Source organism: Akanthomyces muscarius, chromosome 6, assembly GCF_028009165.1.
Source record: "Akanthomyces muscarius strain Ve6 chromosome 6, whole genome shotgun sequence".
NCBI classification, from domain to species: domain Eukaryota; kingdom Fungi; phylum Ascomycota; class Sordariomycetes; order Hypocreales; family Cordycipitaceae; genus Akanthomyces; species Akanthomyces muscarius.
The window spans coordinates 1,901,975-1,916,376 of NC_079246.1; the positions used below are offsets into that span (position 1 = coordinate 1,901,975).

General features: G+C 52.9%; 4 protein-coding genes across 4 annotated transcripts; 1 reads left to right on the forward strand and 3 right to left on the reverse strand.

Annotated features, from left to right (window-relative positions):
* Window positions 1-118: 118 nt before the first annotated feature.
* Window positions 119-2,216, reverse strand: LMH87_000660 (uncharacterized protein; the record flags this gene model as incomplete). The annotated part of the gene is made up of 2 exons (XM_056198608.1): window positions 119-2,115; window positions 2,198-2,216. The coding sequence occupies 2 exons, from the start codon at window positions 2,214-2,216 to the stop codon at window positions 119-121; spliced, it is 2,016 nt and encodes a 671-aa protein (XP_056055542.1).
* Window positions 2,217-4,122: 1,906 nt separating this feature from the next.
* LMH87_000661 (uncharacterized protein) lies at window positions 4,123-7,383 on the reverse strand (the record flags this gene model as incomplete). The annotated part of the gene is made up of 8 exons (XM_056198609.1): window positions 4,123-4,364; window positions 4,423-5,171; window positions 5,230-5,242; window positions 5,623-5,943; window positions 5,998-6,298; window positions 6,347-6,919; window positions 6,971-7,140; window positions 7,206-7,383. 8 exons carry the CDS (start codon window positions 7,381-7,383, stop codon window positions 4,123-4,125), a joined length of 2,547 nt encoding a protein of 848 aa, XP_056055543.1.
* Window positions 7,384-8,018: 635 nt separating this feature from the next.
* Window positions 8,019-10,077, reverse strand: LMH87_000662 (uncharacterized protein; the record flags this gene model as incomplete). The annotated part of the gene is made up of 3 exons (XM_056198610.1): window positions 8,019-8,401; window positions 8,461-9,108; window positions 9,321-10,077. 3 exons carry the CDS (start codon window positions 10,075-10,077, stop codon window positions 8,019-8,021), a joined length of 1,788 nt encoding a protein of 595 aa, XP_056055544.1.
* A 2,232-nt stretch (window positions 10,078-12,309) lies between these two features.
* On the forward strand, window positions 12,310-14,238 carry LMH87_000663 (uncharacterized protein; the record flags this gene model as incomplete). The annotated part of the gene is made up of 5 exons (XM_056198611.1): window positions 12,310-12,461; window positions 12,513-12,808; window positions 12,860-13,028; window positions 13,085-13,794; window positions 13,847-14,238. The coding sequence occupies 5 exons, from the start codon at window positions 12,310-12,312 to the stop codon at window positions 14,236-14,238; spliced, it is 1,719 nt and encodes a 572-aa protein (XP_056055545.1).
* Between the last annotated feature and the right edge of the window lie 164 nt (window positions 14,239-14,402).

Consider the following 14,402-nt stretch of genomic DNA (forward strand, 5'->3'; position numbering starts at 1 on the left):
ATATAGAAATGAGCGCGAATAGTATCTTGCTCTAGAAGATTGAAAAGGGAAAAAAGAAGAAGAAAACGCCAACGCTCTGTATGTAAAAAACCAGCCTTCGTCAAATGCTTCATTGAAATCAAACGGCCAGAGGGCTCTTCATTCGCGTGGGGCTAACGTTGCGACTGCGCCGTCCGGCATTCAGCATTTGCAGCGGCGCAAGACGCTCGCGGCTCTCTGTGCGCACCACCATTCCCGTACGGTCCATGGCAGACGGCATGCGAAAGTCGTCAAATCGGTCCAGGTTCAGCTTGGGCGTCGCGAGCCCGGAGCTTCGCCCGCCCTTGGAGCCCTCTGTACTGTCAGAGTGGTCATTTTCGTCCGAGTCCACATCGCCGAGCTCGAATTCGGGTGTCTCGCCTTCTTCCAGAACTCGCTCATATGCGACCGTGGGACGTCGCAGTAGCTTGTTGATGAAGCCTCGCGAACCCTTTCCGTTTTTGCGCGAGCGACGGCCAAAGGAAAAGAGGTTGTGCCGCCTCTCGGGTTTTCGAAGCCAGTACGCCAGAAACATGACAAGTAATAGAAACGTCAAAAACGGTAAGAACGAGCCCGAAGAACGGTGCACGTCATCGTCATCATCGTCATCGTCATGGCTACCTCCCAGCTTGGGTCCAAGAGGAATAGGCACCGATCCAGCATGCTCAAAGTCAGAGGGAACACCAGAGTCCAGGTTGCTGCCAAAGCCCACAGGGAGCTTCGAGTCTTTGGCGGGTATTTGTCCAGTGGCGTACAGCACCATCTTTCCAAGTGTCCAGCTCACTTCCATATCGTGAATGGTGTCAACCGGCTGGAACGGATCGCGGAAGCCCTTTTCGTCGGCGCCGGGGCGCGTGCCGTTACCAGAGCCCTCGATGCCGATTCTGGGAATTCCAATACCATCGTGGAGCATGTTGATTAACCAAGACGCTTTGAAACAGGCCTGCTGGGCGTCGGCCATCTTCTCCTCGGCGGTCTTTTTGCGGGAGAATAGATCGTCTTTGATCGACGACCAGTCTCTTCCGCAGTATTCAAGCACCTTTTTCTGGTAAGTGGCCAGGTCGTATGCCGTGTCCTCCTTTCCGAAAACACCATGGGTCGTGTGCCAGTACTCTGAGACACCCACGAAGTGGTTGATGTCGAAATCAATAGCAGGGGCGTGCTGTCCATTGAGCAGGCAAGGTGAGTCTTCGCAGGGCTTTTCCTTTCCCAGCAAAGGATACGTTTTGCGCACACATTCGTCAAATTTGCCGGTACCTAGCAGCACCTGCTGATCACTGCTCGCTGCAGAGTCAACAATCGCACCCTTGAGTGTCGTTCGCAGGCCCGTGGGTAGGCACGGGTCGGGAATCTCGTGGACTGTGGTGTCGTATTGGTCGGCCAGCTTTTCAATGAAGCGATCTCGGGCTTTGTTGGCACCGTAGCCAAGCCAAGTGGACGTAAACACTTTGTATTCGATGGAGGAGCCATCGAGCTTGCGCATGCGAACCAATTTGAGGTCATTGGAATGTTTCTTTGCCTCGGTCGCGTTGGGCGCAAAGGCGATTTGCGCGGAGGCGCCTCCCATGTCGAGGAAGCCATATGTATGATGTCCCTTGGTGTGCAGGTGCTCGTTGGGTCGCTCGAAGCCACCAAGAAGATAATTGGCGGCAATCCAGCCGTAGAGGCCCTCGGTCTCGCCGGGTATCACTTGGACGTGTGCGTCGCAATCGGGCAGCTGGAATTTCGTATTGTTCTTGAAGTACGAGCAGACGGCTCCAAGAAGGGCTTTTTGTTTAGGTTCTGGTAGAAATCGCACACCGGCTGTAGCCATGAGGAAGATGGGCGTCTCGGGTATTTTATGGGAGGGCACTTTTTTAATGGCCACGTCGACAAGTTCCTGCAAGTGTTCATGGCCAACCGAGTCGACGGCGTCGGCAAACGTCGAGATACCGGGATGGATCTTGTGGTTCTTCTTTAATTCGATCTTGGGCAGCGAGCGGGCTTCATCGTCGTCGTCGTCGTATTTGTGTTTCGGAGGTGCTGAGGGGTTCCTCCATTTATAGACGTAGACGCGCGTTCCCGAGGAGCCAGCGTCTAGGACCACGCCATATTGGGCTATGGTTGCAAAGCAGAAGTCAGCTCCGTGCTCGAGGCGAGAAGTCAATCAAACAACACTGAGTGCGCGAATTGAACCTACAATTTTTGTGTTTACCCATGGTGCAGGTCGTGAGCTATAGTGGCATTGGCGCAGTGCCAAAGTCGAGTCGTCGTTGGCTCCTGAAAAGGGCGCAGGAGGGGTAGATACTGGTCGAAAAAATGACAGGCTCCGTTTCGCTGGGATAATTGAATTTGATAGCAGGGCCTTTTCGGCGTGCAGGGGCGTCAATGTGTCGAGGCGTCTGTCAGGGGGGTCGCGAAAGTCGATGGTTGATGGCGTGGCACGACCAGCGCAAAGACACAGCAATGTTCCACAGGCGCGCAATCGCAGCGAGTGCAGGGGAGGAGTTTTCTCCAAAAGGTAGAACGAGTGTTACCGCGAGGGGCGTAAATGTGAGTCGCAGCCTGGCGAACAAACAAGAAGAATAATGGACAAATTAAGCGATTGGGGGGGTTTGCAAGTGGAAGGGTTGGGGAAATTTGATTGCGTAGGTACTAAGGGACCTTCAAGTCGCATGTATTTTTCTTACAGGCCACTGGCATGGAGCGACCACACCACACAGTGCCAGCACCACCACCGAAAGCGACTACGTATGCCTCTCCGCCCCTCTACTAATCTACGTGGGAAAAAAAGCCACACAACGGCGCTGCTCCTGCACAGTGGACCAACGTGGTATGATTCAGTGGCTGACAGCAGTATCAGGACGCTAATCATGGCTTGTTTTAGCGCCTTGTGCTAATATTGGCGGCGCCGGCGTCCCAAATCTCGTAGCAAGCATTGCCATGTCTTGGGATGGGCGGATGGCTGAGTCCGCTAGCAGCAACCACCAAAACTCTGAATCCGGCCACAGCACTGCGAGCTACCACTGTCGGTACCGGAGACTAGCTATCGCGCCCGGAAATGCATAGCGCTTTCGGTACCTCGTACCAATACTCCTATCTCCATAGGTATCTCCACACCACCACTTCATCTCCTGTGGTTGCAGGTCTTGGATGCGCCCGGCCGCCGTCCGTTGTCGATATTCCTCCCTGATTCCTCCCACAATATTGGCTTCCGTTTACTGTTGTCCCCAGCCCCTCGTTTCACGCTGGAATTCTGGGGTAAACAGTGTCATCGTCATTGCGCCCGCTTCTTCCCGCTCCCTTCCAGAAGCCATCGTTTCAACAGCCGTCACTTGAGCAAAGACTTGGTTATCGTAGGCATGCCAGGCCGCGGGGGTTCAGGCGCATGGTTGATGCAATACGAGCCTCGCGTCCCATGATTGGCCCGCGTCTTATCGTCTCATCTACACTACTAGGAGTCGCTGCAACGCTGGCACTTGTACGAGCCGTTTGCTTGGCAGAGGGCACATCAACGCTAGCATCGATGTCTTGCAAACTTCATCATGCAATCTGCGTCAAATCAATCATCATTTGATTGGCGCATTCCTATTGTGTAGAGGCACCGGGACTTTGGCCTAGCATCAAGCAATGTCGTCGGTAGGCCAAGCGCATTGAGTACCACCCATATCGGCCGCTTTAAAAATGCCATCCAAATGGTCTGAGCTGGTTTTGAATACTTTCTGTTTCTTGTATGATTGCAGAATCCCAAAATGGAACATGGACTTCGTTATTTCTTCTCTTTTCGAACAAAACGAACTTGATTGGCGATAATCATGCTCTGGTGGCTTGCGCTTACCCTATACCTGGCCCAATTACATCAATCATCGCGGCTGGATCTTTAAGTTGGACAAAGATTGGCTTAACAGCTCGATCTACTGATTGTAATAATATTGCAAGTTGCCCACGGCGCCTCTTGTTCGAACCTGATAGCAGCTGGTCAAATATTGAGACTGGAAAGTAAGCCACACGACAGATGGCAATCTGCACCATTCAAGTGGGCGGTGCTCTGCACCTGGGTGACATAACTTCTGCGATGTCGATAGAGAGTGACCCAAAAGAAAACCTCGATACTCTGGTATAACTCTAAAGGTTACGTGCACCCATGAAACCTTCCACCGCGTGTTGCAGTCCATTGGCACTCATTGGCTGGCTGACCTTGATTCCTGAACTGAGACCTCCAATATGCTTCCCTACACCTCCCAGCTCACCATGTCTTCTTCGCTCTGCACTGTTTGGTGCATGCCCCATTCCCAGTCCGTGCTCGCCGGCCAGAACCCCTCTGGCCCCAAATCGTTGGTAGTTAGGCGGAGCATTTGAACTGTGGCCTGGACTGAAAGTTAGCCCTCGCTATCGAACACATACACCGCGTGGTTCTTGAAGTACAGGTTACGGGACCGTCTCGTCTCCAGGATCCGGGGCCCGTGTCCATCAGGCCGCCGCGGATACCACCCTCTGATACCCGTTCCGGATCGACAGCCGTACCATACCCGCGGAACCCTGCGGAGCTCTCTGGCCGCGGATTGGCATTGCCATACGGCGCAGGCTGCTGAGGCGCAAACTGTCTCGACGACTGCTGTTGTTGCTGCTGCTGCTGAAATCGCGAATCAATCGCATCCGTGGCAGCGCGCTGAATGTGGCCCATCTCCACCGTATGTCGCAGCTTGTCGTGCAGCTCCTGCGTTTGCAGCAGCTGCCGGTTCTTCTCTTTGTACGCCTTGGAAAGCTCCTCGTTCTTCTTCCGCGAGCTGTCGTTCTCCGTCGTCAGCGTGCTGATCCTGCGCTGTAGCGTCTCGATCTGGACGTTGGCCTCGCTGACCGTCTGCTCGAGCCGCCCGTTGAGCGCCGAGTACTTTTCCGTCAGCGTCTTGTAGAGGTACTGCTGGTAGTAAATGTTCTGCGTCGTCTGGTACGCCCAAAAGCTGAGAGCGCGCCCCGCGCACTCCATGATGATGCTGGGCGAGAGGCCGCTGAGTATGCTCGTCTTGTACGCCTCGGACGGCTTCAGATTCGAGATGACGGCGTCGTCGGGGCTGCTAAGCTGCGTGTCGCAGGCTGGGCACGGGACTCCATTCTGCTGCCGATCCTGTCCAGAGAGACAAAAGCGATTCGTGCAGTCCAAGCAGAAAATGTGGCTGCGTTGGTCTCGATTAGCAAGATCTGGCGCAGCAAAATAAGATGCGCTGTACATACCTACACGTCGTGACTAGCGCACGATCGTTCAGCTCAGCTCTGCATTTCAAATTGTTACAGGTTAGTGGAAGATCCATGATGTTAATTGCACAGTGTATATCCGTGAACGGTTGTGCAAGTGGTTGTGGGTGGCTGTTTGATGCTCACTGCTTGTCCAATCGTTCAGCAGAGGACCTTCTCAGCAGCCAGCCGCAATCGCACCTTCACGTCCGCCTCGAGGGGACCACAAACCCTGACGGTAACATGTCACAGTGAAATTTATTCAGTCTTCCAAATTCTGCATGTCAAGTCATTGCAACCATGTACCTGCATGTTTTCTGTCCATTTGCTGGGCTTGAGGCTAGATGTATTTTCTCGGCTATGTACGCAATACCTGACAGCGGCTCTCTATACCGTCAAAAATACAGGTATTATCTACCGGAATGTATTGTTTGGTTACTACCTTGATCACTTCTTGGGCCACCATGCCTCCAAGAACAGCTGAAACATTATGCATTTCGCCCCCTGCAGCGCGTGCCACTTCTTCAGTAACCTGCGCGGTTCTTTCATGACCTTGCAAGGCTGGAGCCTGTGCGTAGATGGCCCTTTGCATTTCCTCTGCAGAGGGTGCAAATGAGCTTGGCACGAGGCTCAGGGCAAGGAAGACGGATATCAAGGACGACTGCATTTCAGGGCCGGCAATGGCGGCGATTTCGTCTTGGCTGAGCTCATTTGCTGGGTGATTCGTGTTAGCTAAACGCGCTTCATATCAAATCGTTTTGTACATACCAACAGTGTCTTCCATCTTTGGCGTACTTTGGGCGGAATTGATGAGCTTGATGAATCGTGCATTTTTGCAAAACTGGTCGACCTCTAAGGGGTCGATTGTTACGTCACTTGCAAGGCCTTGAGCAATAGTCAGAACTTCGCTGGCATCTTGACGAGCTTTGCTCTTGTATATATTTTGGAGCTGGATATAGACGCTCGACTGAGCCTTCATATCGGGCAGTCCACCAGTCACAGGAAGTTGGCCATGTTTCTGATAGAACTGCGACATTGCTTCTGCGATTATCCAGAAGGAGGATCGGGTCTAGGAAAATGTCAACAGAGGTCATGTAGGAGAAATCAAATTGTGTACCTTTTTGCTGTTGTCATATTCGAAAACTTCGCGCAGAGAACCGGGGAGAGATTGTGCGGTTACATGCTTCATAACAGCACCGACCGCCTCTTCAAAATTTTCTTCCCCTCCTTCTGCATTGTCCATTCGCATACCCCCGGAAACGAGTTTTCGAAATGCAGTCTTGTCAGAGTAGGCCGTCGGAAGCGCGCCATCGTGACCCTGTTTCCAAATCTCGAGGTAATGCAACAGGATGGCCACGAGAGGCAAGTGCCCGTGAAGGTGGTTGTCCAAGCTGTCGATGTCCTTTGTCAAGTCTTGCGCAAACTGTGATAGCTCTGGCCACGGTGTGAGTAGTCGCAGGTCGGCAGTTGACGTCTCGTCGGGGTGCGTTTCTACAACAGGGAAAACACCGGGGAGCGTGACACGAAAGTAGCCGTAAAATCCCACAGAGCGAATGGCCACCAAAGGAATGCTGTGTAGACGACCATAGTCTTCAATGGCTTGTATTGTCTCGGTCGGCAAGGGTAGCGCGTATAGTATAATGGTATATGGTGTCGCATTCGAGAACAACGATTCGAGGTCCAGGGTCCCCTAGCCCGACCGTTAGCTACACAAAGGGATGTCACAGGTCTAGTCGCTTACTGGTGCCTTGGGGTACCATTCACCGGTGACCTCGGGATTGAGCTCCAGAAGATATGCCGTGGTACAATGCGCGCGCGGCTTGCCACGGCTCGACTCATCCAGGAAGAAATTCACGCCAAGATCGGCGTCTTCTACGACGGCATCGTCTGCGATCGTGAACTGGCCGACTCCTATAGGCAAGAGGACGTTAGTTGCCACTCATCGAGCATCAACAAGGCATTCAAGGTCTGTGTACCTGGTAAGACGAGGTTCTTCAGTGTTTCGACGCCTACCGTGCCAGAGCCGGAGTTGACGAGGAGGATGTTGGATGACTCGAGGGCAGCTTGGCCCGAAGCGGCCCATAGACGAAGCTGCCGATCGTATTTTCTCTCTTTGTCCGTGGGGCCTCCCTGCAAAGGTGGCGCCTGCGACATGGTGAAGGGAGATCTGCTAGTATCGTGGCAGATGCTTTCTCCGATCGAAGCTCAAGCTGGCGTGGTGTAGGCGGCAAGTTACCCACCCCCACCATCCCAATGTGGCAGTACAGTGCCAGCCTTGGCTGGTCGTTCGATTCACGGCTTGTTCACACAGTGTTCCGTTTCTGCCCGTTTGCACGCTACGGTAACTTGTGCGACAGCAATTTTGTCTACATGGCAGTCACAGCGAATATGAGAATGGCATGATTTGACACCGTTAATCACTTGCGGTTTGCGCTTGGCGATGAAAAAAAATGCTTGGCCAACACTGGCGAGGCGGCGCAGTGAGTCCTCGGCGAAGGCGGGAAGTTTCACAGTGGCAGGTGCTGTGATTTACAATTTACATGTGGCGCCAAAGTACTGCTATCGCCGGCACAAGACAGGCCAAAAAAAAAAAGGGAAAAAAGAAGAATTTCCTCTGAAGATCGACCATCAACTAGCAGATATCGCTTACCTGTGGCCCTGGCTCGTTGGGCACCGCGGCGTTAGGAGAAGGCTCCCCATCCTGCAGATATCTCTTGAAGAAGCGCGCCTCCTTCTTCGCAAGCCAGTCCGACGACGCATAATGCGTATCGCCCGGCACAATCACCAAGTCAAAGTCCCGGTCCGCCTTGATCAGCGCGTCGGCGAACTGCATCGTGCTGGCCGGGTCGACCACGTCGTCCATCTCGCCCGTGCACAGCATCAGCGCCCCCGTCAGCTTCCGAGCGTGCGTGCCGTTGGCATTCTCCGCGTAGCTCGCGTCGACCGGCCAGCCCATGTACATTTCCTCCCATCGCGCCGTACCCAGCCGGGGATCGTGGCACGCCGCATGCGCGACGGCGGCCTTGTAGAAGTCGCCGTGGTGCAGGACCGCCGACGCCGCGCTGTGGCCGCCCGAAGAGCTGCCCTGTATGCCGACGCGCTCGAGGTTCATCCACGGACGCGTCTCGGCTGCCGCCTTTATTCATGCAATGTGGTCGGGAATACCCGCATCCTTCATGTTCTTGTAAGCGACGTCGTGGAAAACTTTGAAGCGCCAATTTGTGCCCATACCATCAACCATGACAATGACGTAGCCTGCCTCTGGCATTGCACGGAGCGCTCCAAGGTTCTTGAAGTTCTTGGGCACAATGAATTGGGATGGGTGGGCGTAAATGATATCGATGACCGGATACGTCATGTCTTTGTCGAAATTTGGAGGCTTGATCATGATGCCGTAGATATCCGTCTCGTGATCGCGGCCCTTGGCAACAAACCGCTCCGGGAAAATATACGTGCTCTCCAGAGGGCCAAGCTCTGCTTTCTGAAGAAACACGACCTGCTTCCCCGTAGTGGCGTCAATCACGCCGGCACGGGGCAACAAGTCGACGTGCGACCGTGAATCAATGATGAACCGGCGATCTGGGCCAAACCGCAACAAGTGCGAGCCATCCTCCTCCGTTACGAAACGAAGAGCAGAACCGCCAAAGTTGACGCACGCGAGGTGGGTATGGTACGGATCCTGCCCCTTGACCCCAAATGCCTTGAACCAAATCTTGCGCTCCCGCGTATCAACAAACTCAACCGACCGCACCAGCCAGTCGCCCTGGGTGATTTGGCTCTTCAGCGTGCCGTCGGCACTGAACCTGTGCAAGTGGTTCCGCCCATCTCGCTCACTAGTCCAGAGAATATCATTGTCCTCGGGTAAGATTTTGTACCATGCTTTTGATCATAATCGACGACAGTCGCGCTCTTTTCTTCCACCAGCAGATTGACAACGCCATCAAGGCCAATCTCAAGAAGCCTGACGTGCCCATGTCCACGTTCATTGAATTCATTGAATATAAAGCGGTACCTTTGCCCACGCTTCGACCATCCTATATATCGCATATTGTATGGTTTCAGAAACAACGCATCGTCAACTGGAATCTCACAGCGCCATATGTTATGCTTTCGGATAAACGCTTGGTACTCTGGTTTCGTTGCCTGCGTCTTTGAACTTTCGAAGTCGATGTCTGCGAGAGCATCCTGCTCCCACCTCAAGACCAAACCGTCAGGCGTGTCCTCAATGTTGACGACTCCCATGGTTATCTTAATTTCCAACGCAATTGTTCTCCCACTCCTATTCACGACGCGGAACCTGTAACCAAGTGGCGATGCGAGCCGAACGGAATCTCGAGGCGGAATCGCGCGAATGCGCCAGTTAGATTTGCCGTTATGATTGATCCAAAAATATTCCAACATCTCCGACGTTAGATTGGCGATCAAGAGATCCGTCTTACCCTTGGCATTCTTTGGTGTCGGCGTCGTTGTATCTCGGCTGGCCTCAACTTCCCCTGTATCGAAGTCGCCGTGCCACTCCTCCTCCAGGCTGGCGTCCTCAGAAAACTGCCAAGTCTTGGACTTGAATTGAAATCGTGCCCAAGTGCCTTCTGGATCAATGTTCAGCCAAGCTAGTGCTAATTTGCCCGCTTCTCCTGCCCCATCTCCAAGCCTTGAGGCTAGTTTCCGATGCTCAAATGCTGGCCGGCGGATCTGTCTTTCGCAGTCGACAAACACGAATTGCCAAGTTTCTGACGGCAGAGTCTGTTTGTACCAGAACATGCAATTACTTCCGGGCGACCATCGCGGCACAACCATAGCCCTAGCGAGACAGGCCTTTTCAACTGCTTTGCTTCCGGCACTGTCCATTTTGGCAATGGAATGAGTCTGAAATTGGCTGCTATCGAGCGCAATTATCTCTTCAGTTGCCTAGTCATATACCTGTTTCTCTGTTAAACTCGAACTTCATGATACTAGGCGCGCGGCTTTTCCCAATAGCAAGTCTTCAAGGCTGGATAATTCTATCAGTGCTAGCACTCAAATTGTATCTTCAGGAAGAGCGCTATTTCGGGCTGTTCTCATTGCACATTGAGAGGCATTTATTCTATTGTGAGATATGACCGTCCTCATCCGCGAAGGTGCGTCAGGTGCGCTACTGACCAAGACCTCGCACCTACCTACCCTGCACCAGAGCAAGCCAAGCAAGGCGCAAAATGCGAAGAAACAATAAGTACGGCAAGGAAAACGGAATGTACTCAATAACATGCCACATGCTTCCGCACATCTTGCAGGCTCTGCATACCCGGTAGATGCAGCAGCATTGCTTTGGTCAAGGGCGGCCTCTCGCAGGGCGGCACTTCGACCTCCAGCTAGGCGAGATTGGCGGAACGTCGGACTCTGCGCTTCCTGCTACGGGTGTATTTTGGGGCTCCAGGGCTTGTTTGGTCTCTATTCCCGCGGTCCGTCTCAGATACCTCAACTACCTAGCTACCCATTCACGAGTCCGCTGTTATTCGCTACGTCTCCTGACGGGTAACACAGCGTGGTGACTAGCGATACCCGTGACAGTCACGCGGAAAATCTGCATTGGGCATGGCTGGGCCGGGGGGCCTTGTGCGTCTTGCATGTCAAAGTTCATTTGACTTGCAGATGACAAGCCACTCACGTCTCTCCATTAAGCGAGCGCCGTGCTACAAAGTTCCTTTGCAGGGGTCGAGACTCAGCCTGAATCCATCTGGTGTGCAGCCGCTTCGGCCCCATTCACGCCACGAATATCAGACTGCCCAGCCAAGGTGTTTGCCAAAAAGATATTCACTGTTTGCGGGCCGAGGAGGAAGAATGTGAAAAATAGGAAAAGAAGTAAAAAAAAAAAAAAAAAAAAAAGGCATAGCAGAGGACTATTATTTTCAACTTTCAATTCTTTACGGAGTACTATTTTGAGCTTTAACCATGTTGGAGTAATACCTACCTATGATAGCTGATAAGTTCCCTGCCCTGCCCAATTCACATGCATTACAACAGCTGTCAGCCACGTCGGTAGCTTGCAGAGCGGAATGCATTCCTTCCCCACACTGACTATATGTGTAACGCCCGCCAGCAAGCCCTCGGACGTGTCGAACAAAGAAAGAAAGCGTTGCCGTTCGTGCATGTCTTACATGTCTTACGTCGCTCAAGGAGTCAAGGGTGGCCATGACCATGACGGACAGGAGGCACAAAATCGGAGCTACAGTTGCCATTTCACAAGCATTCTGTGATGGGACCACATACCCCAGGATGCAACCATCACCCCAGTATGACGGCAAAGATGGCGTCGTGACATGGACTGCCTGCTGGCCGCCCACCTGGGCCCGAGGCAACGCGCGCCGCCGCCACCTGCGCCCGCCTCAAACCTGGACCCCAAACTCGCGATGCCGTAGACTCTTCCGGGACAAAGTCACCGCGGTTTGTTTCCGGTAGGCGGCAAGCCTCAGCCGGCGTCCGTCCGTTCCCGTTGACGCTCCGCCAAGCCAGCCGTCTCTGTTCACGTCCGTCTCACGCGTACGCAGTACGCCTTTGCACCCCCGGTGTCATGCTAAACCAAACCGTTTAACCACGTCGTCATCGACCTGGAAAGCCGCGCCTAGGCCCTCAGCGATACTCGGAGCGTAATTTGGAGCACAGTACTAGCTCAAGCATTTGGCGACTCTGAAGAAATATTCGAGGCAAACTTTGATTTTCGGGCGTTCGCTCTGGCGCCCGCTTGCCCCATTGCCAGCTGCCGCGCGTTGGCAGATTTTGGCTGCCAGCCTTGGGCAAACGGAGCTGGAAAGTGCTTTCCCTCCTTCTCATCTTTAACTCTCATCCCAGGCTAGCCTTCGCTCTGTAATCGGCGAATCGGCTCTGCCGGTTGCTCGCCAGTGCAATCCTTCTCGACGCGCGCTAGACATTGCTTGCTCTTTCTTTTTTGCCCTTCCTATTATACGAAATTGTTTGGAAACCAGTCTCTGTATTCCGTCAAGCATCGTCTCTCAAAGGTGGAACAACACCAGAACACACACCGGCAAACAATGCCACCATCTCGTCTTTCTTTTGACATACATCAACTACAGAGCCCGTATCAAAATGGGCTTTCCATTCCTTACAAAGCCTAAAGAGGCACCGCCGAACAAAGACGCACCACCAGTCAAAGAGGCGCCTGTAATATGTCCTTTTGATGAGGAACCACAGCCTCCCCCCGGAGCATCTCCTGCGCGCTTCTGGCTTCTGAGTACTGGGTAAGTAGAGGACCCGCAGCCTGGAAATCATCTCCTAACATGCCTCTTCAGCATCTGTCTCGGATTGTTTCTGTCTATTATCGATTCTTCCATAGTGGCGACAGCTCTTTACACCATCGGCAGCGACTTTCGAGACCATCGCGCCATCAACTGGGTTGCTCTCGCCTATACCTTAGCCTACCTCGGATGCGCGGTGGCCTTCGCTCATCTTTCAGATGTCATTGGCAGACGCAATGCATTTATTCTAGCATATGTGATATTTTTCGCGTTTTCTCTGGCTAGTGGTTTTGCACAAAACCTTCGCCAGCTTATTGCCTTCCGAACAATCCAGGGCATCGGGGGCTCAGGTTCGTTACCCACGCCATGCACTGGCCATCCGCGTTGCTAACTCTCCCCAGGACTGTACTCCTTGACCATGATCATTCTGCCAGAGACCTGCCCCCCCAGTCGCATAAAATTCATTGGTCCTATGATCGGCATGGTCATAGCTGTTTCTGGCGTTCTCGGGCCTGTTTTGGGCGGCGTCTTGACCCAATATACACAGTGGCGCTGGATCTTTTGGATCAAGTGAGTACTAATAGTACCACCAACATGTCGATTATCCATACTAACTGATTAAATAGCGGTCCCATCGGCGCGATGTCGATGATCCTTTTCGTGCTCAGCTGGCCCAGCAAAGAGCAGCACAACCCTGCAAACCGCCTGAAATGGAAGGACTTCGATTTCTTTGGCACCTTCCTCATTGTTGTCGCCTCGGTTCTAGTTGTGTTTGCTTTCCAAAACGCCGGAGAGTCTCTTTATGATGCTTTCAATAGCTCCAGTTTTATCGCCCCGATCACCATTGGCTTGATATGCTGGGTTGCTGTATTCGCTTGGGCAGTTCTGGTGGATAATGGCCAATTTGGAAAACACCTTGTGCCTGCCGTCCCTTTCAGATTGTTTCGAAACCGACATTATACTTCTGCGGCTCTCACCACTTTGCTGATCGGCTATCCCTATCTGCAGATCATCTTCACATTCCCGACTCGCGCTCAGGTTGTAAGTGGTAAAACTGTTTTGGTCAGTGGACTTGAGCTGCTTCCTATGATCGGAGGTTCGGCCATTGGGAGCATTACCAGTGGAGCGGTGAATAGCAAGAAGAATTTTCTTTTTGAGACGATTGCCACTGGTTGCTGTCTCACCTTGCTTGGGTGCGGACTTCTGTCTACAGTTCATGGACATGAAGATGATGCCAAAGCGCTAGGCTTTTTAGTCTTTCCTGGACTGGGATTCGGGCTGTCCACTGCTGCAGCCACAATGTTGGTCACCTTCGAAGCATCCATCGCTGACGCTGGTAGGACGAATCCGCCCCCAACTTGGAAATCCTTCTAACTTTTGGTCTATAGCTCCAGCACACGGTATTCTGGCTCAGATGAGAATCTTGGGTGGAAGCATTGGTATTGCTACTGCTTCGATTCTTCTTCGGAACAAAAAGGCAGCGGCGGTGGGCGGCCACGTCCCGCCTAACGATATAGGACATCCCGGCGAAGGCGTCGGACGTTTCGATTCACATAAGCATAATCCCGTCGTTTCGGCCTATTCGGAAGCTTTCCGAGATGGAATGCGAATATGCAGCATAATTGCCGGCATTGCAGTCCTGGTGTCCATTTTGGGCTTCCGTCGAACGCGAATGGATATGAACGAACAGCGTGCGAAGCTGTTTCGCGAAGAGGAGATGCGACGTGCTAATGAACATGCACAGAGCAGCGAAAGCGTCGGAACTGCGCGAAAGCGATAGCCCAAGTCTAGCGATCACACGAAGATGCGGAACAAAAAAGAGATGAACAGATAGCATGGTGTAGGTACGAATGACCGACTGGGTATGCAAGGGCTGGATATAATGTGTAATTGTGCGAGCATTGTAGAGCTTTGCTCTCTTGATTTCAGCTGTTGCAGTATCAG